The sequence below is a fragment of the Lycorma delicatula genome, chromosome 12 (assembly GCF_047948215.1).
Source record: "Lycorma delicatula isolate Av1 chromosome 12, ASM4794821v1, whole genome shotgun sequence".
Classification (NCBI taxonomy): domain Eukaryota; kingdom Metazoa; phylum Arthropoda; class Insecta; order Hemiptera; family Fulgoridae; genus Lycorma; species Lycorma delicatula.
Window position 1 is genome coordinate 48,793,119 of NC_134466.1, and position 25,990 is coordinate 48,819,108.

The 25,990-nt window shown below is 30.4% G+C and overlaps 1 protein-coding gene across 4 annotated transcripts in view; it reads right to left on the reverse strand.

The window, feature by feature from the left end:
• LOC142333475 (RCC1 and BTB domain-containing protein 1-like) overlaps positions 1-25,990 on the reverse strand; it is a 40,710-nt gene that overhangs the window by 11,630 nt on the left and 3,090 nt on the right. For all 4 annotated transcript variants that reach the window (XM_075380703.1, XM_075380701.1, XM_075380702.1 and 1 more), the window contains exons 3-10: positions 25,343-25,548; positions 22,861-23,019; positions 17,804-17,911; positions 11,660-11,805; positions 7,318-7,406; positions 6,699-6,856; positions 4,979-5,103; positions 2,905-3,002 (exon numbers count right to left, since the gene is read on the reverse strand). In XM_075380703.1, coding sequence (XP_075236818.1) covers positions 2,905-3,002; positions 4,979-5,103; positions 6,699-6,856; positions 7,318-7,406; positions 11,660-11,805; positions 17,804-17,911; positions 22,861-23,019; positions 25,343-25,548 — 1,089 coding nt within the window. The remainder of the gene's footprint in view (positions 1-2,904; positions 3,003-4,978; positions 5,104-6,698; positions 6,857-7,317; positions 7,407-11,659; positions 11,806-17,803; positions 17,912-22,860; positions 23,020-25,342; positions 25,549-25,990) is intronic.

A 25,990-nucleotide genomic window follows, 5' to 3' on the forward strand; every position in this document is an offset into this window, starting at 1 on the left:
TTTAAGATAACAACTAGGAATATTAAAACTAAATAACTGTAATATATTAGAACAGTCAAAATAATTACTAAGCATTCTAAAAGCAAACATTAAATCACTTTTATCAAAAGATGATTCAAAATTAGGAATTCTCAACAAGTTTGAAATATAACTATAATCATAATTGTACTAAAAATTTCAAAATAGATTTCAAACACTTGAGGGACAACATCTGTCTGTCCTATCAAACAAGGCAAATTAACATTTTAATAGCATTAACATGTTCGCTGCAGTGGATAAAATAGGAAACTTAACAAACTTGCTGTACGGGCATTATGATGCTATATAGTAATTACAAACTATGTGATACGATGCATATTGGCACATCCTGAGATTTTTTTTACTGTGCGTGTAGTTTTTAAACAGATTTACTCTATATGCTGAACTGTTTAACCTTGGATTTTCATTTGGTATATATTTGTGCCATATCGCATATCACATTGTTTTTTTAATCTCTTTCTGATAATTTTATTTGCTTTCCATAATTTTCTCACAAGTTGTTAAATAAATTATTCAATAAAACATTTGTAATATTACTTAATCTTATAAATGCTGGTTTTTATTTATAAATTATATTCCGTCACCTAATCCATTACCCACTGTTTTGATTTGTCAAACAATGAGTAATATTCCTAAATGAAATATATGTTGAAATATTTTTCTTCAAAAAACATGCATTGAAATGTATATTTTAATAATATAAACACTGGACGTAACATAAAATTTAGTAAAATTCTCTAATAATTATTATGAATAGACGTTAAATAAGAATATGCATAAAAGAACTGTTTCAACTAGAATTAGTTCACATGTTTTTTGAGGGATATGTAGACTATGAAATGATTTAAAAAAATATTTTTAGTTATAAGGACAAATAAAATATTCATTACATACAATGTGTTGTATGCTACAACGCACAGTCGCCAAGTACAATATGGCAACAATGAGGCCTGTACAGCACAACAGTTAAGTTAAATAACTTACCATTCAGCACCGTACTGAAATTATGCAACTGACAACATGCACACAGCAATTCCCTATTATGACACATATATGCGCTGTACTGCAGCGAACGTGTTAACATATTTGATTTGGCAGGAAAATGAAAAATTTCCATATAACAAAAAATGGTAATAATATTCATTAAAAAATTCTTCAGTAATAGTGATGAAATGTGGTTTAATCAGATTATAGTAGCACAAAAGGGACGAGTAAGTCTATAAAAAAATGATTGACATAAAGCAGTACAGGATATTATAATGACCTTTATGGTAGTCAACCTGTTAAACTCACAGCATTATTAAAACAATTTAGCTAACAAGATAAACGGGGCAGTCTAAAAAAAAAATTTGAAATTAATTTTTTAAACAACTATTTTTTGTGAGAGAATGATAGAAAGCTTTATACCGTAGTAAATATGAATATATAAAAATATTCTCATATATACAGATTTGTTCACAAATAATGTTATCACAATTACAGAAGTGAATAAAAAAGATTCAACATGATGTAATAAAATTGCATTAAGGCATCATTGTATTTGTATAGAGTATAAATTTATTTATATAAATTTGAGATCAATTGCTAAATTCAGAGACATGGATGTTAATATTCATGTCAAGAGACATGACATAAATGTTAACATGTTTGTTTTAATGACAAATTAACAATGACCAATTAACTGCCTTGTCAAAAAAATTATAGACACTTGTGTCAGCCGAAATTGATTTGTTGAAAACAATTAAACAACAATTTGCCAACAACAAAACATATAAACCTAAAACCACATCAAGTCCAGACAGTTCATAAGATTTCTTGATCCTGACAAAGAAAAATGGCTAGAATATTGTCATCGATTTTGTCGGCACATGAGGTGTTTAATGTTATGGAGGATTGATTTCATTCAGATGGCTACTGTAAACAGTAGGATTTGAAGTGATGAAAATCTCACACATATCACATAACATGAAAAATAATTGTACTCCTACAAGATAAGTGTCTGGTGTGCAATATCAAGAAATATTGCTGGTTTTATTTTCTTTGAGATACCATTAATGCAGAAAAATATCATATTTTATTTGCAATTCACTTTGCTATTGGAAAAGGAAGATACTGACTTCATAAATTCAACAACTGCTTTCATTAAGGAATTTTTTGATGATTGCATCATCGGTCGTGTGTTATGACCACAGAGACCTCAAAAAAATCCTACAGCAAGAAACCAAAAACACTCTTAACAACTGAGGATCAATATTAAAGAAACTGTATTAAATATCTGATCATAGAGTACGAACAGTTGTAAGAAACAAGAGTGGAAATGTGTATCTAGGAAGATGGCAACCACTTTCAACAATTTTTCTAGACTTAAGTGTTGTATATTTAATAATAAAACCTTTTTAATAACTTACTCATGACTTTTTTATTTATGTATACCTACTAAAATAAGACTACTATAGATTGATAACATTTTATATGGGGCATCCTGTGCAACTGATTTTGTACCACATGAAACAAAAGTACAATTATGAATTTTTTTTACTATTTGTTAATATTAAATGCATTTTTTTTTTTTTTTATTTAACTTTTAAGACAGCCCTCACACAAGATATTATTGACACCAACAAATTTCAAGACAAAACTGAAAAAATAAATTGATAAAAGTACAAAGATAAAATATCCAACTGAAACGAAACAAAATCATTTAATCTGTTTTTAAAAAATGTAAAATTCTATAAAAGATACAATCCCTTACTCTATCCAAAATTAGAGACACCAGTCTAACCCATTCATATCTGTATTTCTTATAAAGTAATATGAAATAACATTAACAAAAAAAAATGTACTTAATATCAATTTAATACAAACCTAAAACTGCTTCCGGTTCAATATCTATAATTCCAGTATACAAATAATATAGGTATGCCTTATAAACAGGAAAAGAGAACTTATCTATTTCCAATGGGCTGAAAAACAAAACAAAACAACTATTATCATGATGAAGACGTAGTGACAACAAAATAGCTTAAAATGGATGAACACTTCACAGATTTTCAAATTGTGGTATCGGAACCAGTAACCATAATGCCTGAAATGGTTATTTCTTCTGTATATTATAGGCAGCATAAGATATTTAAAATATGTTCAAGAAATATTGAATTCATCAATATAACAACAATCACACAATTTTTTGGTTATCTATTTATTATCAGCATAAAATTAAAATTAATACATTTTTGTATTACTTGAACATTTAAAGTGTATGTACTTTTAATGTTTTACGAGGGTTATTTTTTTTTCAAGGTCCGATCAGTCACGAAATAAAAACCCGCGCAAAAATCAGATGAACCTTTGCGCAAATGTGTTGCGCAGCGTCTCTAGTATGGCCTTCAATCATGCCACATCACTTTGTTTAGTTCTGAACACGCAGCTAGCATGTAAACATATCTACAACAATAGCACCTCCCGCCATGTGTGAAGTGCGTGCGTAATTCGATTTCTTCAGGCTGAGAGGTGTAATGCAGCTGTGAAATTCATCGAAAAATAAGTAATGTGTACGGTGAAACTTCAATGAGTGACAGCAAAGTGCGACAATGGTGCAGGAATTTTAAAGCAGGACGTACAGATGTTCATGATGCAGGCAGTCAGGGAAGGAAGCGAGTTCTGGGACCGGAATGGAGTTTTCTTGGTGGAATTCATGGAACATAGCACGACCATCACTGCAGCCTTATACTGTGTGACTCTTCAACGTCTACGAAGGGCAATTCAGAATAAGCGGAGAGGAATGTTGTCATTAGGTATTGTCTTTCTCCATGACAATGCTCGGCCGCACACTGCAGCTGTAACAAAGAAGCTCCTGCAGCATTTTCATTGGGAAGTGTTTGATCACCCACTGTACACTATACAATTGGCACTATCCAATTTTCACCTCTTTGCTCACATGAAACGCTGGCTAGGAGGACAACATATTGGTACAGACATTGAGCTCCAGACCAGCGTACAAACATGGCTGAAAATACAGACGGCTCTGTTCTATGACGAGGGTATTAGAAAGTTGGTACCATGCTATGACAAATGTCTAAATTGGAGTGGCGACTATGTAAAGAAATAGCGTAACTATGTAAGTACTTGTTACAAATAATAAATTTTTTATTTTCACTGTGGTTTTAATTTCATGACCGATTAGACCTTGAAAAAAATAACCCTCGTATTAGTATATTTTTTTAAATTTCACCACACAGATCTTATAATAATATCTGAAATTACTTTGAATTTTAACTACTTGAAACAGCACTGTTCTTACATAATCGCATAAAGAAAAAGTAAGAAATTTGAAATAAAAGCCCTAAAAGACAAAGCTATAAAAAAACTATATTAAATATTCTCGTACCCAACTGACTTATTATCCAAATAACTCAGGGACCCCTCAATGACCCTAAACTACTAACCCGAGTCATCTTACAGTTTATTCACTGATAATGTATACAACCTATATTTGTTATATTGAGTTTTTTACAGTAATATCAAATTATATCATGCTTTTATTTTCAATATGTACATAATGGTTTTAATTAATTAAACATACTTATCAACTTTTACCTCCATACATTTCTTAAGTTCATTCATTTTAAGTGAGTTTATTCGACCACACATTCATATTTTCAAATTATTTTGTAATCACTCTATCATAATTTGTAATGTATTTTATTTGGGCAATAAATATTATTTTATTGCGTTAATTTTCATATATTGTTACCAGGTCTTTTTTTTAATTGTTACAAAACAAGATGGATAGATAATGCTTCATCCAAATTTCATATCATCGGGTATGATACGTAGTCAACCTCAATACTTCTAGTGTTGACATAATACAAAATAATAATTTTTTCTTTATATATAAATTACTACGTAACAAAAAAAATTAAAGATAATAAATACTAACCTTTTACAACACTCTTTCCATTCGCCTTTAAACATTGAATGAAAATATTCACTTCGTATTTTCAGTATTCCTTTATGTACATAAATTAGTTTTCCATCAACCATTATAGTAAGATCACTGGTATTCTGTAAATATACATAAAAAAATACTATGATTTTATCTATTTACAAAAAATATACAACATTTTAATAATTTCAGCTTATTTGTAAACTATTAGGTTTTATCTTTAAAATAATATTTACAAATTTATCACCACTCCACTGATCTCTACGATGAAGTGGTAGCATCTCTGTCTTTCATCCAGAAGGTTTTGGGTTAGAATTACAGTCAGGCTTGGCATTTTCCCCTCATTATCATTTATTTTAGATTATCATCTAAAATAAAAAGAAGAGTACAATAGTTGTAATTTTGTGTAGTTATTATTATTTGATCCCTAGCTGGCATTTGGATGGGATCAACTCCTAAGCCTGTACGCTGCTGTGGATTCCAATGGCTGTCTGATTTCATTAACAAGACGCTTCCATGCATAGGTTTATCCTGCAGTTTTTTATATCATCAATCTGCTTGATCCGTGTTTTCTTTGGAGCAGTTCGTTGGACTTTTCAATGGGTGTCGTTCATGCCAGAGGAGTTTATATGGTAGTCAGTTTCCACTCATTCTGCAAAGATGGCTAAACCATCAAAGTCTTCATTTTTGAATCTGTTCCTCGATTGTTGGCTGTTGTTCAAAGCAATGATAGTTAGTTATCCTCATTTCTGATGTGATCATGAAGTGAAGTGAGACCCTGATGATCTGGCATAGGGATTGCATTTGGAACAATTCAAATTTGCTCATGTCTGTCTTAAGTAGTATCCATGTTTCTGTTCCTTACAACAAAATTGACAGGATCAGGGTTCGGAAAAGTCAAACTAGGGACTTCAGCAAAATGTTGCTTTGTTTCCACAAACACCTTCAGGGAAGCAAATGCTGCGGTTACTTGACCAATCGACTGTGGATTTCTGCCGTAGCTGCTACTTTCTTCTCCTGGACAAGTGAGCTCAAATATTTGAATTCTTTTGTTGTTCAATTTGTACCACATCCAGTTGGACGATGGCACATGAGCCATCTGTTGTTAATATATGTGCCTTATCTGCACTTATTCTCAAGCCATACAATTGAGCAATGTGGGAGATATCATAGAGAATTTCACTGGCCTCAGCATCACTGTCTGTTAACACATCACTGTCAACAGCAAACATCAATTCAGTCAGAAAGCTGCCCTCTCCAAATTGAATTTCTTTTCTGCCCTGGAAAACTCGTTGCATTATGGAGTCAACCACTAGTGATCCAGGAGGCATAAAACAGTTGCCACCATTCTTCTAACAGAAGCAGGCTGTACAAACTATATATTGAAATATTACGTATTCATTAAATAACATTAATAAAGCTAACATTTACAAGATAACTGAATTCCTTACAACTCAATAGTTTTGCAATCCCTGGACCATTTCCAAGTGTATCATCCTGGAATTTGAATGGTGTGATATATAGATAAAAATTTCAGACAAACAGTTTGACCTCAATTACTAGACTATGAGCTCCTTAAATTAGTTTACCAAAAACTGCAAATTAAAAAGAAAACCAACAATCACAGTCTTTTAATATCTAATGGTATACAAGTATTAAAATGTTATTAATTTTTTTAACTAAATTATATTACAGTCAAAATAAATGTACTTACTGGATCATTAAATGCATGTTTTAAACTCGCAATAACAGACAAACTATCTTCAGTCCATATGGGTAACAAGCTATTCATGACAGCAGGCTTAGCAAAACTTGCAAAAATATCAGACATTAATTTAAATGGTGTTAACATTGGAGTGGTTACACTATGACCTTAAAAAATAATACAATAAAGCAAATAAATATTTCAGTAATCTTTTTATATTGTAATAATTATTAGTTTTTCATTTCATCAAGCTTGAAACCATTTTCATATAAAACAGAAATATTGCCTTTGACTGCTAAAATAAATAATTTAACATAAAAAATATATCTTGAATCAAAAAATGAGAGAAATTCTGAAGTTATTTCTCAAAGCTTGATGAATTGATTACTAATTTTATAATTGATTAATAAATAAACATATAAATGAAAAAATGAAAATAAACAAGAAGAATGAAGAAAACATATTAATCTTTTCTTTTCTTTTTTTTTTACACTTCTACAGATTTTTCACTACATTTTTCCTTTCATTTAAATTTAACATTTTTATTTGTAATTAATGCCAATAAAAAAAAATAATAAATGCAAAATATAACCTTTTTTTTTGAAACACTCATTATCAGCAGACTTACCACGATACTGACCCCACATGTAAACACTTCCAGTCAATGTAAGTGCTGCAGATATATGACAGTCTGGTGTGGCCGCAATATCAACAACTCTATAAAGATATAACATAATTATATGAATAAATAAAAATAAAAATGAAAACCATACAATTCTGAATTCAATTAAAATTTAATAATAACTTTTTGCTTGAGCAAAAAAAGTTACTTTATATCCACCTCAGATTATTATTTTATTATTATTTATACTTTTCCTAAAAAAAAATATTTAAGCGAAATCATTTCTAATTTCTAAATTATTTTTTCAACAACTTTCACACATATACATATATATGTATATTACAGGGGTGATTCAGGAGGATAGGGCAATACTTTGACAACTCATTCTAGAGGCTAAAAGTAAGAAAAAGGTTCATATAAACATAGGTCGAAAAGCGCTTCGTTAGCGAGTTATACAAGGTGAAAGATCGAAAAGCGCTTCGTTAGCGAGTTATACAAGGTGAAAGATTTCGCCCGAGTTACAGTTCCTCCAGGTAAATTAAGGCTTTCAGAAATTCTGGGAAGGTCAATTAAGAGGAAAATTCAATTGTTTCTTATGGTTTTTGAGCTGGGAAATCGAAAAAAATAAGTCCCAGAACTGTATCTCTCTTAGTTTCTAAGATATCCCATGTAAAACGCCAAAAATAGGATCAAAAAACTAATTTTTTTACGTTTGACGTACAATAATGTTGTTAAATTGGCGATAAATCATACATTTTTTAAACATAAATTGTAGAGAATTTAATTATAAGAAGATTGATGTAAATAATGTCAATGGAAAACAAATAAAATTTTAAACATGTCGACTTTTATTAACAACAAAACAGATTAATTTTTAACAGATAGAAAAAACGTTTTCGTTATGTACAGTAGAAAATAACTGGAGGAAGAAAGAATACTTACTGTTTTTTTTATGATAATGATAAAATGCTGCTTACAAGTAGTATTTCATGTGGTTTAATAACTTTCAAAAATGCCACTGTTGTGTTCCATGCACTTTTCAACGTGTTGTACTAGATTTTGTGTTGCCAGTCTAACGGTATCTTTGCGTTCCTTGATTACAGCTGCAGCATTGAGAATGTGAGCGATCAGTTCATCGCATGTGTCTACTTTTTTCTTGTAAACCTCATTTTTCAACCATCCCCAAAAACAATAATCCAACAGAGTGAGGTCTGGAGATCTCAATGGCCAATTAACCAGCCCTCCACATCCTATCCATTTACCAGCAAACTTTTCATAAAGTTATTGCCTTACTTCATTAGTGAAATGTGTAGGAGCTCCATCAAGTTGGAATACATTTCAATTTGTTTTGCTAAGGGGATATTTTCCAGCAATATAATAAATTCATTAGGTAAAAATTCCAGATAATTTCTCCCTGTGACACGATGTTGTAGTATGAAAGGGCCAATTAATTGGTCATCTACGATACCAAACCAAACATTAACTAAAAATCGTTGCTGGAAATTTTTTTCCACTGTAGCATGCGGGTTTTCTTCAGCCCACCGATGCGCATTCTGTGTGTTGTTTATTCCGTTACGAGTGAAAGTAGCTTCATCCGAAAATAGTATAAATGTAATTAAATGTTGATTCCTGTTAACCCATTCACAAAACTGCAGCCGGCTGGCGTAGTCACCAGGCTGGAGATGTTGCACTTTCTGTATATGAAAAGGATGCAATCCACTATTATTTAATGTCCTCTATACTCTACTTTGTGAAATATTGAGCCGTGTTGCAATTAATCGTGTGCTCGTTGCCAGACTACGTTGAACCATCTGCAGAATGTTTTCACCTTCATCAGCATGATTTACTTGTCATTCAGATGAAATATGAGTGCTGGGAAGTGTACCAGTCTCACAAAGATTATTAAAAATACTAATAAATACTTTACGATTTGGTACAAGACCAGGATACCTATGTGATATTCCGTAACCGCTGCCACAGCACTTCCATTACAAAATCCATAGATGAAAATCATGTCTGCATATTCGGCATAAGTGAAGATACAAAACAAAACTAAACAGAATTTCACTTTTTTTAATAGACTTGATTTTTATGCACTGTAAAATGAATACAAAATTACACTACTTAACAGTTTTCTGAAATTTTTACGATAAGAATTCGAAGTAATACTGCAAACACGATTGATCAGCGAAAGGTTATTTAACACATTACCACAATTAACTGACAACAATGAGTAGTATTTAACAAATTTTGATGAAAAAAATCAGTGTTGCCAACTTGTTTTCCGTAGGTCTAAAATTATTGTACCTACAAGACACATCTGTTTTCTTTTTTTGTAACATTTTCTTCTAAGTTATCGTCGGTTTTGTTAATAAGAGTTGACATGTTTAAAATTTTATTTGTATTCTGTTGGCATTATTTACATTAATCTTCTTATAATTAAACTCTCTACAATCTATATTTAAAAAATGTACGATTTATTGCCAATTTAACAACGTTATTGTATGTCAAACGTAAAAAAATGTGTTTTTGACCCTATTTTTGGCGTTTTACATGGGATATCTTAGAAACTAAGAGAGATACAGTTCTGGGACCTATTTTTTTCGATTTCCCAGCTCAAAAACCATAAGAAACAATTGAATCTTCCCCTTAATTGACCTTCCCAGAATTTCTGAAAGCCTTAATTTACCTGGAGGAACTGTAACTCGGGCGAAATCTTTCACCTTGTATAACTCACTAACGAAGCACTTTTCGACCTATGTTTATATGAACCTTTTTCTTACTTTTAGCCTCTAGAATGAGTTGTCAAAGTACTGCCCTATCCTCCTGAATCACCCTGTACATATATATAGTGAAAGTTAGTGTGCATGTGTGCACGCACACATTGAGTTGGTATCACAAAATTCCTGAAATAAGCCTAAAAACGTTAATTTGCTTATTTCTTTACTAATGTCCACCATCCCCTTCAAAAAAACTTTTTATATATTTTTCTTGGTATATAGATCGATTCCAAAGCCTCTTCGATTCCACCTCTCAAAAGTGTCATCGAAACCACTTTCTTGGAGACTGTAATGCAATGTCTGTAATTTTTTTTTAATGTTTTCTACCGTGCCAATCTTAGTTTAATTTTATTCTTCAGATTCCGCCTTAGTGTAAGAAACAAAGCAAAGTTACATGCTGTGACTAAAGAGAATAAACAACTACCATCTTGCTCTTTATCAAAAACTGCATCACTCTGATGGAGAGGGGTGTGTCCAGGCATGATGTCATGGTGTATCAGCTAAATCTATTTTTCCTTCAAATTTTGGTCTTCTTCATCACCAATCTCTTAAGCAAAGCCAATCTCTCAAAATATCACAAGTAAAGCAAAAATTCACCATAACACAATCAGGAATAAATTCTCTGTGAACAATGACTTTGATGTCTTATTTGACTTTGACAACTTTCCCCTACCTCTTTAGTTTTTGTAAATGCAACTTCTTCCGATGGGGATGACTTTTGTTTTTTCTCTGGACTGCAACAATAAAACCCAATCTTATTTCAAGTTATGCAGATCAACACACAACTAATGCTTCTGATCAAGAGACAAGAGTAGAAAAAGACAAACTTTGGGTCAACTCAATGCATGTTTAAATTTTCATTTAAAATTTCTTGGGTTCTATAGCCAATTCCAACCATGTCACACAATTTGTGGGTGCTCAGTAATGGTCCTCACGGATGAGTTCTAAATTTTCTTCACATTTTCTGACAGTCTGTTTGTGGAAGTAATGATCATTGTCATGTTAAATTCTAATTTGTTTTTAAATGGTATGTTCATTTCAAATGTTTGAAATGAACATAACATTCAAATACTATGAACAATCTAACAATTCTTCTTTAAAAGCTTCACCAAGCATTCTGAAAAATCTCAATACCTGAATTACCAAGTTTTGCATGTTTTATGGAGGCCTATTGTTAAAATTAATCGTCAATCACAGACAAGTAATAACACAGGTTATAAAATCATATCTATAGATACGATTCAAGATTACAGTATTCTGAAGCTGTGAGAAAAAGAAAGAGAGGAAGATTCAAATTAAATTAAAAAGATAAAGCAGAAAAGAATCTGACAGTGCGCAGATTAAAAGAAGGGGAGTGATAATATAAGGGGAGAAGATAATGAAGTTATCAGAACTAAAGTTAAGATAAACATTTTTACAAGTGATTGAAATTTTTTAAAAATCAGAAAATCAAAAACTTAAAAAATGTTAATGTACAGAAAAAATGTGCCACTTTTAAGTAGATTAAATTTTTCTTAAATCTGTATTATAAATACTACCTAGATTTATAAACTGAAATGAATCATTACCTTTCGATTTCAGTAGCTGTACGTACTGGTGAAAGATAAACATTGCTTTTACTTCCAATTCCAATCTGACCATAATTATTTGAACCCCACGCAATTATATTTCCAGAATCAGATAAGGCTAATACATGCGAAAAACCACAAGCAACCTGTAGAAAGAAAATGCATATTAATTTACTTTAATTGAGAAAATAAGTAGTAAACATAAAATATTAGCTTTAAAAAAAAAATTATGGGACCAAATCTTTATAGCTGTAAAAATAAAGCAATTACAAAAACATCAGATGAGGTAAAATCAATTTCCCCAATTACTACGAAAATAGAAATTAAAAAAAAGTCTGTCCTGATTTAAAATTCAACTGAGTTTTCTATCTAACAGCTTAAGTCAGTACAAGCCATTTAGATCTAAAGTAAATGCCCAGTATTCCCCAGAACAAATAATTTCAAGATGCAAGTTCACATGAACATTGTGTCAATTCAATCCTTCCTCTTCATCCTACTCAAACAGAAAAAGTTTAATTGAAATAGGCTACAAGCATACTGAAGATATGCCTCAATATCAAACACAGGATCGTTTAATATGTTACAAATAACATTTCAAGTTATGAATCTATCGTTAAAACTTTGTCAAAGAAATAAGGTCCCATCACTCCTTTATTGTGATCCAACAAAAAATTACATTCCTTCTCTGTTATTATGTGAGAATTTTTATCAGACCTTCAAACACACAATTTGAAGGATGCTATATTTTTGGGTTGAATCACTGAGCTACAGAGATGAAGATCTGTTTCAAGATGAATAATAAGTTTCAATCTTTTGTCAAAATCATCTTTACAAAGTGAATTAGGTAATCGTGAATAATAAACACTTATAATTTCAATGTATTTAAAATTTTTAAAGTAAATTTTTTCCAAGTATTTCAAACCAATGAAAGCCTTTCTGGTTGACATTTGAGGGATCTGCAACTTGTTTTTTTATTCATCTGCAACTAATTCCAGGCTTAACTAACCACGAAGCATCTTCAATGGCTCCAGTATTTTATGTTCAACTCTCCCAAAGTTGAAGAGTTGCTAGTAGACAGATTTAGAAAACCTTACATAAAATTCTTCATGGACAGTAGCAGTATGATTATGATTATTATTATTATTCCACCAATAATACTAGTTATGTTTTGCGTACTTAAAAGTCATTATTTTCATACAGACACAAAAATGAATGACAAATAATTGAATATTAATTATATCAGCTGAGCATTTAATACTAATTGATAAATCAAAATTTTCATCTGTTACAGAATTTAATTCTGTAGCGAGAGGAACTGACTTTAAGCCCAAAATATACAATTACACAGTAGGTTAATTTGTAATTTCACATCTATAGTCTAATTAATAAATTTATTAAATAATATATGACAAAGACTGTCAAGAAATATCATTGAAAAGCTCTGGTTCCAAAAGCTAGAAGTAGGATGGATCAAAGAAATTAGAGAAGATATGAAAGAATTGGGAATTTCCCTGACTGACCTACAGAATAAAACTGGAAAAATTACAAAGCTAAAAGATAAAAGCATTAGATTTAAACAAAAGACAGACAAACGACAAAATACAATGAAGAGGGTGTTTACGGATGAAGAAAAGAAAGCAAGATCTGAACGGATGAAGAAATACTGGGCAGCTCGAAAGAGTAAAATAACACGCTTTTCTCAGAAAAGATCCAACTAAAATTGACTTAAGTGGTCCCATGTTGGCCGTAAAAGCATAATAAAATAATAATAATAATATGACAATGCTACAGTAATAATCCACAAATATAATTATTACATTAAATTTATTTTTTTTAAATTAATAAATAATTCTCATCAATTTAATGTTTGAAACGGAAAAAGAATGAATGTTTAATGCTGTATTTATCATTTCTGCAATGAGCTTCACAAATAAGCTTGCTCCAGACACTATTACAGAAGAACCATTTTTTTAAAAGTTTATTTGTGTTCTAGTACAATCAAAACCCACCGGCTGAAAATACAGTCTATCATCTATTATTTTAATATTAAATATGTGAAACCAGTATAGATTTATGGGTAGATTACTGAAATTTACAATAAAAACCCAGCAACTGTTGAAATGGTAGGAGAAAATAGGTTAGATAATTTAATGAGCAATGAGAAAAGATGCACGATGAGGTCATGAAATGGATAATTTTGTGTATCTAATAGATGAAAAAATTTGTGAACTAAACTCAGAATCAAAAACTTTCATATTGCCTTCATACGCAGCATCTGTTCTATGAAAAGGGTATTCAGAAACTGATTCCACATCACGAAAAATACAATATTTAAAATAAAAAAATTTTAATATTTTAAAGAACAGTTTTTCTTATCATTTTTTTTCTGTTTAAATTGACACTATATCTTACTAATACTTAATCAACAAGCATGCTTTTTAAATGACTAATGTTACAACAGACAAGTGCGTATATAATATAGTATAACACAAAAATATATAAATTCATATGAATACAACAGGATTTGTAATTATTCATTGCACAAGGGTTAATTGGTACTAATTTCAGCTCTTTGGAAAATGTAACTTTAGTTATGTTTAATGATGTTAATACTAAATATACCTACACTCACAGGATTTTAGTATGTAACTTATTCATAACTGATTTAGTAATTTTACAATTTGGTAAACCTTTTTTGAGTATTATATTATGAAATAAAATCATGCATGTAAAAATTTTCCAAATATTTTTCATTATGTTTATCTTGAATTCAAAAACAAAATTATAAATCACATTAAATACAAGATTGATATAAAAAGTAATAATATAGCTTCTTTATATTGATTGACTTTATTTTGATTGTACCTGAGCAGATCAAGAAAAATAATTGGCTTTACACAAAGCTTCATGAATTAAGTGTTTATTTTTGGAAACAGTACCTGTTGATCTTTTAAAGATATGAAGCAGTTCAAAATTCAACACTTACTAGAAGTTTTGAATAACATCATTAGATATCTTGGTACATTTATTAATTTTAATTTCAATTAAGTAGTCAACATATTTATAGTCTTGTACATATTTTAATGTCATCTATAAAAAGTTTTCCATCATTGTTGATGGTACAAATAACCCCCATTTTGCACAAAAAGTCATCCTTTTATTGACATTATATGAAACTGTATCACGTTATATTTTTCATTACTATTAAAAATGAACAAATGACTCTTTAAAGGAAAGTGGTATTACATTTATGTAACAAGAATTTAGTGATAATGAAAATATTAATATAGATTTTTTAGACAACAGTAAAGATGAAAGAAAATATCTTAAATTATTAGATATTAATGCCAGCCTAAAGTTCCTAAAATTTGTATTAAAAATGCATGCTAGTATAACCAAACATCATTAGTAGAAAAAAATACATTCTTTGTGAATCAGTGTGCCTAGATACTTTGATTTAAGTAGATTTGTTTGTTATTGGTGGACGCTTTTGCAATTGTCACATATGATTATGATTTTCCAATGACCGATCTGAAGGAACAACATATCTGTATCAAGATCTGTTTTAAACTTGATAAAAGAGTCACAAAATTGCACAAAATCTTAGTGCAAGCATTCAGTAATGATGCTTTAAGCCAAACAAAGAAATGAAGATTAAGAACGTTCAGGATGACTACCTACAAGCATTATAGCAGAAATCAGTGCTGTTTTCAATGGGATTGTCAAAGATCATAACCAGACCATTGACGATGTACGTAAGTAATATCACAGGATTACTGTAATCCATGTAACAGCAGATTCTGTCATAAATATTGAACATGAGAATGTTGCAGTTTGTACCATGACTGCTTAACAACAAACGGAAACAATATGCATAAATGTCTACAATTAAGTGAAAGAACTGCTTGGAACTAAGATTTCTTCCCCAAGATCATAACTGGTAATGGAAGTTCGATTTAAAGATATGACCCTGAAACTAAGCAATAAACAATCAGTGGAAGAACCCATCTTCACCTCAGCCAAAGAAAGCCCACAAAATCAAGAGCAAATCTTTATTGATCTCTTTTTTAATACTGATGGGATTTTCCACAAAGATTCATATCTCCCGGTCAAACAAGTACTGGAGAATTATTACTGTGCTACCCTATGGTGGCTAGAGAAGGATATGAGAAGGAATCTTAAAGAGAAGTGGTACAAGAATGACTGGGTTCTTCAATACAACAGTATAAAGCAATGTACCACTTTCATCGTGCAACAGTTTTTGGTAAAGAAATAACATAGCAGTTGTTTACCATTCCTAGTATTCATCAGATTTAGATTTGTGCGACTTCTTTCTCTTTCATAAATTGAAAATAAAGTTGAATGGGCGAAGATTTGACACAAAAGAGGAGATTCAAGCGGAATCTCAGCAGTTGTTGGACACACTTACCAAAAAAAAATTTCAAAATGTACTCCTATTCATGGCAGATCAGTGTTGAGTTCCCAAGAGAATATTCTGAAAGGGACTGAGGCAGTAAGATCCAATTATGATGTGATTCCATTTACTGTTATATTTCAGGAATTCTGGGTAGCACATCACATTTCTAAATAAATTTCAAATGATTTATCAGACAAAACTACAAATTTATGAGCTGATAATAATGTAAATGTGCCATAGAAAAATTACTTGGAACAAGTTAATCCAACCAAAAGATAAAATCAAATTAATGTTGGAACAGGGGATATCTTACTAAATTAGAAACACAAAACTCTCCTGCTGAAACAAATTATAGTTTATATAAATAAAACATTCTGAAATTTTAGTAAAGTAACTATTTAAACATTTTTTCTACAATATGTACCTCTCTTTTTTTTTGTATACCATTTTATAATTCAAGTTTGATTGAAAAATTTGTTTCCGCTTACTTTAATTTTTATTTTGTAACTTTCTAAATTCTGAAGGTTCGATATTTCAATAATTATGTTATTATTCAAGAAATTAGGTTTAAAATATCTGATAATACTTATCTTTCTATCCAAAATAAACAAAGATATTAAAAATTACTATCTGCAACAATCAATAAAAGGCTGAGCAATGTACAGAACTTTACTACTACCCTAGGTAGGCATTTAAAATATTTAATGATAAGGGATTAGGGGGAAAGAATGAGGAAATAAGGATATTACAAATAGAATAGCATTATCAATGCAAAGGGATAAATCTATAGTGAGCTTTTAAAAAAACTGCACAGTTCATAAAAAAAGATCACTAATTATCCTATTCACATAGGATTTAAATTCTAAAAAGTATTGCAAGTAGAATTTCAGAATAATTTATTTTTCATACTTTTAAAATTGTAATAAATATAAATTCATACAACACTACATAAACTGTAAGATCATAATTAATAATAAAATCACAAACACTACAATCAGAAAATCAAAATGTTCACACAATTTTGTAGGGTCAAAATATGAATCTAAAAATGATAAGAGAATAACTGAACTAATTTTCAAGTCATCCATTAAAAAATAACCACAGATAAAAATTCAATTTATTTGTGTTTTAGTATTCTAAAACCTTTTTTCAAATTTGTAGAACAGTAATTAAAATGGATTACAATAGATTTTATGACAACAGGAAGAATCGATTCAGTAGACAAATAGTTTGACTTTTTGAACAACCTCCAGTAGGAAACATTTGTCAATTCCACAAGCACAAAAAAAAACAGTGACACAACATCACTGAGCTCTAATAAAGAACTGATTACCATGTCAGTTCGTAGAAGGTGATGCCTCAGATCAAACCAAGACAGCAGTTGATTCTATTTCTGAAGTTATGATCCCATAGCTCATCCAAGGAAGAAGGAATAAAATTCTAGTTAAATAGCAATAATGGGTCCTTAATATACCATTTTAAATTAATTTATCATACAGAAGACTGTAAACTTCATACACTTACATCCATATGGTTCTACAACATGTGAAACATTTCAAGTATTACCAACCTAGACCTGATAAATGTAAAAGCAAGGAAAAAAAAGAAAACATCTTGTTTACTAGACCAGCCACCATAGATCCATTGGTATTTATTAATAGGTAAATGATATTGACAATCAATCCTGTTAAGAAACAAAATTAAAAATAATTCTTTTAATAATTTACCTTTACAATAATAGCATTATCAAATCCAGGAATTTTAAAAGGCTGAGAGATATTTGTGTCATGAGGAAGCCCTAACTGGCCGTTCTCTCTGTTGCCCCAAGCATACACCTACAACAATAAAGCATATAAACATATATAATACATAACACAAAAAATAAAATTAAGTAATATACAAGGCTCAGCTGACAAATTTTGCAGACTAACATGCAACATGGAGACAAAGTTGGGTATGGCAACATATGATAGCTAAAATCTCCCTCTACAAACCTGCGATAATGTGTTAAAATCTGTTCACCAGTTTGTTACCAATGCCAATACCGAGTCAAGATCGGCCAATATGTCAACACAGTTAAAACAGCACACTGTGATTGAATTTTTAACAGCAGGAAATGTGAATCCTACACATATTTTTCATCATTTAAAAGTGGTTTACACTAGTGAAACTGTTGACAGGAGTACTGTGAATAGGTGGGTGTTGAAATTTCACGAATGTGAAGCTGGTAAAGTGAAAATTGAGGATGCACCTTGCAGCATGCGTCCAGTTTCTGTGACTGACAAGAAAGGAGGTGCTTCACGATTTGCTTCACAGTGACCAGCGAATCATCCAGCACCGCATCACTATTCAGTTAGGCATATCTAAAGAATGAGTAGGCCATATTTTCGAGCAACTGGGTTACCATAAAATCTGTGCACGATGGGTACCGTGCAAACTCTGATGGCTCTCTGCAAGCTGAAGTTTGAGCCTATTTGCATCCACCATACTCACTGGATTTAGCTCTGTGCAACTTCCACTTCTTCCCTCATCTCAAAGGGATCTCAAAGGTAATCATTACACCACCAATGATGAGGTGGTGAAGGAAGCTGTGGCCACTTGGATCTGAGAAAGACCGCCAGAATTTTTCACTGACAGAATGGAAAACTTGTTACATGTTGGGAAAAGTGTATCAGTGTAAACGGGGATTATATTGAAAAATAAATACTGCATTTTGTAGCTAAGGTATTGTACTTTTATTCATTTCTTATTTCATTCCAGTATTTCTTTTCATTCCCATATTACGCATATATGTGCAAAATTTATCATCCGAGCCTCGTACTATAAAAAAATCTGAACTTTTTCACTATGGAGATTAACGTAATAATCAATTAGCTGGTTTGTGGGCAATTAATTTATGGATGACAGCATAGTTTGTAAGCTGTAAAATATGTGAAATATTTGAAACATAAAATTACTTTTTCTCTGAGTTACAATGTTTTTTTATTGTGAAAAAAAGAAAGGAGTCACTCGTAAGGCAACATCACAGCCATAAGACTGGGGTAAACATTATAATCCAACAGGCGAATGCATTGCTTTCGAATAATTTTTATGATTAAATATCTACTGAAAAATAAACCTAGGCGAGTGTAGGCACGATTTATATTCTTTAATTTCTTTGAACTGAATTTATATGCACAGAATCAGTTCAAAATTTTATTATACATATGCATCTATTTTTTTCAGTCATACCAAATTATTCAGTAAAATACTTTTTTTAAAAGAGTGAAAGAAATATAAATTTGTTTTTAAATAAAAATGGACAATCATTATAAGTCATTTATGAATTCTAACAGCATTCATTCAATGTTGTTTAAATTTTGCAGTCAGAAGGAACTAGAGCATGATGGCGAACCTATGACACGCATGTCAGAGGTGACACATGAACTCATATTGGGTGACACACATCGTAAGAGACAAAAAATTGCATAATTCAAAAATCTGTCTCTCGCAACGGCCAGAGTTGGGCATCACTCGAGTAATATGTGTTGCGTAGCAAAGATACATAGTGAAAACATTCTCAAGATACACTGTTCCAATATTGACATTAATATAAAAAGGTTAAGAATTGCACTATAGATTAATATTTACTCATGGCATTTTATTTTAACTCTAGTAACAAAATGCCAAATTTTGAAAATGGCCTTGTTATTGTCAACACATGCCTCGGGTAAGCTTCACGTGTGTTTGGGTGCATTCAGCAAACGAATGCAATTGATCAACATGTTTGTTAGGAAGCAGGAGTGGTAGGTTAGAAGAAAATGATATACAGTGCAACAGTGCTCGACGAGACATTCTGCGTGTCGAATAATTGGTTACAACACCATATATTTGTTGGTTATACATACTATCTTTGAATTGTTTTATACCAAGAACCAGTATAACAACATTGAAAAAAGTTAATAGGTAAGAAACCTATCAACCTTTTATAAAAAACACCATGATTTATAAATCATGCCTTGCAATGGAGAATCAAAAAAAAAATAAAAAGCAAAATTGAATGATAAAGGAAGTGGAAGTAGCAGTAGCTGACCCTCTCAAGACATATGAACAAAGATGTACAGGATTGTCGACCGAAACAACAGATCATTGTGCATACTGTGTAATAAAACGATAGTAAGCAGAACGTGGAATGTAAAGAGACATTTTGAAAGTAATCATTGACAGCTCTTGAAAAAAGTATCAATAAAAGAATACATTTCTAGGCAGTTACACCTCTATAAAAATCAATCAAATTCCAACAATTAATTTGTAAGATGCTCTACAAATTTAACATCAGCAAGTTATTATATTGCGCACTCCATAACTCAGCACGGAAAAGCCCTCAGTGACGGAGAATTTATTAAAGAAACATTTCTAAGATGTGCACCAACTCTATTTCATAATATGAAAAATAAAGATCATATTATTAAAAGAATTTCCCGGTTACCACTCAGTAGAAATACTATCAAAGACAGAATAGTAGATCTTAACAAAAACATACAACATTAATTAAAAAAAGACTTAAATAGTAAATATTTTTTGATTTCTCTTGATGAAACTACAGATGTCAAATCAAATGCTTGGTTGGCCATTATTGCTAATGTTCTGATGGTCTCACAATGAGAGAAGAGTTGATAAAATTACAATCAGTGCCAATAAGTACATCAAGAAAAGAAATATGTAAGGTTGTTATAAAATGATTCAGTGACCTAAACATTGATATCTCTAAAATTGTCAGTCAAGACAGATGGGACACCAAATATTTAGAAGCCTAGAACAGACCATTAAAATAATTAAGTATCCGGATGTAGTTGTTTATAGTACTTCGGAATTAAAGGATTTCCAATGGATGTAAATTGACGATTTAAAGAAGCAACTTGCAGATTTTCAAGATAGCATTTGGACATGTGTTTATCAACTTAAGGTCGAAACTTGAAAATCTTTAATGAAATCGTTTGAATAATGAAAAAGAGAACAACTATGAACAAGAAATTTTGAGTGCTTGGAACAGATTACCTGACACATAAAAGATCAAGTGATGGCTTTACTAACAATTTTTTCATCAACATATTTTTGTGAGACTGTGTTCTCTCAGTATTAAATAATATTAAAATGAACAAAAGGAACCGGCTAACAGATGAAGTTAGTGATGCTTGCTTGGCGTTGAAGTGCACAAAATATGAACCTGCAATCGAAAAATTAGCAGACAAATATCAGTGCCAAAAAAGTAGCTAATTTCTAGTTTTCATACAATTTGATTACCATTGTTTTTATTTTTTGCTAGATGTACATTAATTTTCTGTTTTTGTTTATTTTACACATATTTTTTGGCTGATTTTTCTTTGTTAAATGACATTTAAATATATAAAATAAATATTAGAATATAAATCTTCTTTTTTAACTAAAGTTGCAAATATCAAAAAATTATGAATATTTCTATATCATATAGAAATATCATATATTTCTATATATATTTCATGGTACATATAGACTATATGTGACACGGCACCAGTTAAGTTACGGTTTTTCAAAATTTTGACATGCTAAGCTCAAAAGGTTTGCCATCACTGAACTAGAGTATTAAAATATGGCTTACACCATTAAAATTTTACATACTTTCATTCATCAATTTTCAACATAGTATTTTCTAAGTTTTAATGGGTTTTATGGAACCATCCAACTGTAAGGAATTAAGTACAAAATATTTATATACTTAAAAAATTTATCACGTAGCTTTACTACTGTTCTGTTAAAAATTTTTTACTACTAAATTACTCATCAGATTTTGGGCTTGATTATAAAGAAAACTATTTTTATTTCTTTTAATCAGAATATTTAAGTATACCAAAATTTTTTAATCTTTTTTTTTAAAAATAAACAAATATACAAAATATATAAACAAATATGGGCACATATAAGGAAATCAGTAGAAATAAGGAAATGTTGCACAAAGCTGCAGCAGGTGTTGACACCTTGTAATTTCATTTACCTACTTCTATCATTCCAAAACTCATCAACACACACCTCTCATATTTTGTTAGTCACCATTGTTATGGTGTCAAATATACCTAATTAGTTAACATGTGTAAAACAACATACACTTTTGGAGTATTGCATTATCAAATCTTATTTCATGGGATAAGGACTACAAAGCTCCATTATTTAGAGTAGTCTGTAATTGGAAGTTGTTTATTATAAGCGATTTCACATGTGAAATTACTGAAAAGCAATATTTGGCACAAAAAGCCTCAAATAAAGTAAAATAGATCTTTAGCTGCAAAAATTAAGATAATATTTTAAAACTTTTTTTATTATAATTATCTTTTTAAAATACATAGTAATTTCTTTTGGTAAATATGATTGCACAGGTAGAGTATAATCGTATAGTAGAGTAACAGTATAACAATGAACCTTCAAAAACAGCTCATCCAAATTATGATTCTTGCCCAACTTGCTATAAAAGGATTCATTAATGAGTACTGTAATTATCATAAATATTATTATTTAATTAGCGTAAATATTTTACTTGAATGCCCATAAGGAGTGAAAAGAAATGATTTCTTAAAACTTCACTTATAGTGATAAACAATTGTGTAATCTGGCAGGAATATTTATTCCAACATTCATTTTGAGTTATCACATTTAAATAATGCATACAGAGCAAAACAGAATTTAAGTTAAATAGCTCCTACTATGTGTTGAAAATCATTGCAAAGCTTATTTATATTTAATCTATTATTTTATAGAAATAAAAAATGTATACCTTTCCGTTATGTGAAACTGCAAATGAAGCACTATTTGTACAAGCAATGTTTTTAATTTTCTTTACTCCTATAGTTGTAATTATTTGTCTAAATCTTGATGAATTTGCTCGCAGAGTATATTCAATTTGCCCATTATTATTTTGACCCCAACCGTAGACCTTAAAAAAACGTTAATTAAAATATATAAAAAATTATTTATTTTCTTATAACAAAAAAAAATTACATATAATAAATTATTACAACTACAGATTAAAGTGAAAAAAGAAACATAAATATTCCAATACAAATAAAAAACGTCTGCAAAGATATTCATAATTCTGCCAAGGAAAGTAGGAGTTACACAACTCTGTCTTCAGATTTTCCTGTCAACTGACTACTACTTAGGAGAAAAAATTACATGTAACCTTAAAGTATGTAAAATAAAGAATGTAACATTAAAGAATTACATTAAAAAATTGTTCTACTCTAAGTAATATTTTGAGATAAGGGACAGATATGACCACATCTATACCCCCCAGACCAACTGTAACCAAAATTAAATAGCATCAATGATCAATATTCAGAAGTTATGTTAGGTATTACATGTATATTCTATTATTATGCAATTATCAGATTAAAATATTTATTTATTTGCAGAACCTTTCTTATTACTAGGGAAGACTATTATAAAGAATTTTTTTCTCAAATTGAAGATATTAAAAAGAAACACCCATGTTATTTGTATACAGCATGATGTGACAACAAATTTCAACTTTTTTGTACATAAAACATGGAACACCTGGTTTCCAAGCAGTCAAATTAATGCAGATAAGCCTTCTACAAGTCCTGAACTTCCTTAATAGACTTTTATCCTCGCGATATATTAAGCACATAGTATTTGCAAAAAATGTGATTTGACACATCCACAGCAAGGATTTCCATACCATTTTGTTCTCTGCAGACCCACAAATGAAACACATATCAAGACTTACTGTAATATAAAAAGAGGATGTTTAATTTAGTCAAATGTTAACCTTTGTATCACCTCAGTGTGTTCAAAACCTGGAGCTACGAATTCCTGAAACTGAAATTCTTTTTTGATGACCCTATATTTAAAAAGAGGATTTATGATCAGTGACTATCATACAGAAACAGTGAAGAATAACAGAAAGCATTTAGCCATTTAGCGTAATAGATAGGACATAAACAGCTGACTGTTTTTTAATGCGGCATGCATTAAAAAACTTGAGTGCAGCATTGTTGTCGAGCACTAATGTTATAGTGATTTCTGCGAAGTGCATTATTAGTTTGATATGCAAGATATGTCATCTAGTAACTTTTTGTCATGATGAGTTAACAAATGGCAAAAAGAGAGATAAGTCCAAAATTCAAAGTCATCTGGTCATCTTATATCAGTTTGTATAAAAATATATGCCATCTGCAGAATGTGAATGGTTTATAAAAAACAAAATCCATAAAGGTTAACTTGACACCACGCTGATGCACTTGGCATATCTCAAAATTTTCATTGTATTTTGCATGGCAAGTTAAATCCATTTAAATTAAAATTATCTTCAAGGAGGGGGAGGGGAAGAGAGTGTTTCTTTTACAAAGTTTTTACTATCGATAAATAGAAATCTAAACATGCTCAATTATCTCATCTAATGAAGTCTACTTTCATCTGAACAGTTTTGTGAAAAAGCAGAACTGCTGCTGTGAAGCACAGGACACAACCATCATGCTTTCATTTTATTACTGGAACATTTTTTTTTCATAACTGTAACCATCAATAAAGAATGCTACTACTATATGATGCTGGAAAATTCATCACTGGATCAAATGTGTAGAATTTTATTTGAAGAAGATTGACCTCATTTGGCTGCTGAAAGCAAGTTCATATTAATAAGAATGTTGCCTAGACACCATATTTAGCAGTATGGTAACATGGCCCAGCTAGTCGCCAGATCTTTCATTTTTACCAGATCTCTGCTACAAGTGACACTCTACAGGACCTCTAACAAAATTATATCAACTTAAACTTCATTAAATTCTGCATATTTCTGTGGTAATAGACTAAGCTTTTATGAACACTCACTCATATTATTTGTAAAAATGTCAGCTATTTATTCCCCACCCTGTATTAGCATATTGGGGAATATTTATCATTCAACCTACTGCAAACAAGTTTTAAATTACTATATTACAAACATCACAAGATAATAGAAAAGACTTGCTATATAATAATTTACAATGATAAATAATAAAAGTATCAAGTAGAAAACTGGTGTAACTTAATAATATTTTTACTAACCATAAACACTATTTATAACAATGGACTTACCTTCTGCACCAAACACTGGAACTGCATAAGAAAGATAATTAGGAACTAACTGAATACGGTTCCATTCCCAACCACTAATATTAAAAATAAAAATAACTTATATAATTATACACAGAAATGATTATTATATTACAACTAAAAAAAAATCAGAAATATTGTACCTTTCCATCCTTATCAAGTGCCAATGTATGATGACCACCACATGCAATTTCTTCAATAACAACATCAGCCAAACCAGGAAGAAGCCCGGGAACTTTAGTATTGCAACCTTCATTTCCAAGTTCACCAAATTTATTATGACCCCAAACATATATTTCTCCTTTTTCTGTTAATGCTACAACATTAGCCCCACATCCACTAGCAAAAGCTATAAATAAAACACCACTTCTGTATTAAAAATATAACAATAATTATCAGAAAAGAGAGGAAATAACAGTCGGGATAACTCGCACAATAATTCAGCGTAAATAATGGGCATAATTATGCTTTCATTTTTTACCAACCCATTTAACAGTTTCCCACAAATCTATATAAAATAAAATCAAAATATTTTCTTGATCAGGAACAGAATTACATCAGAGTTTTTCAAAATTGACACAATTAAAATACAATAAAAAAACTGAATTTTCTATAAACCTGAATAAGATTTATACAACATTATACAAGGTTGTATAAAGAAGAGATTAAAAGAATAAATAAGGAATAAAAGGTAAATAATTAACTTGTGTTTCACGGGAGGTTTCAATTTTAAATTCTCACCAAACACCAAGAATGTTCAGCAACATAATTCCTTTTAAAAAATGAAATTT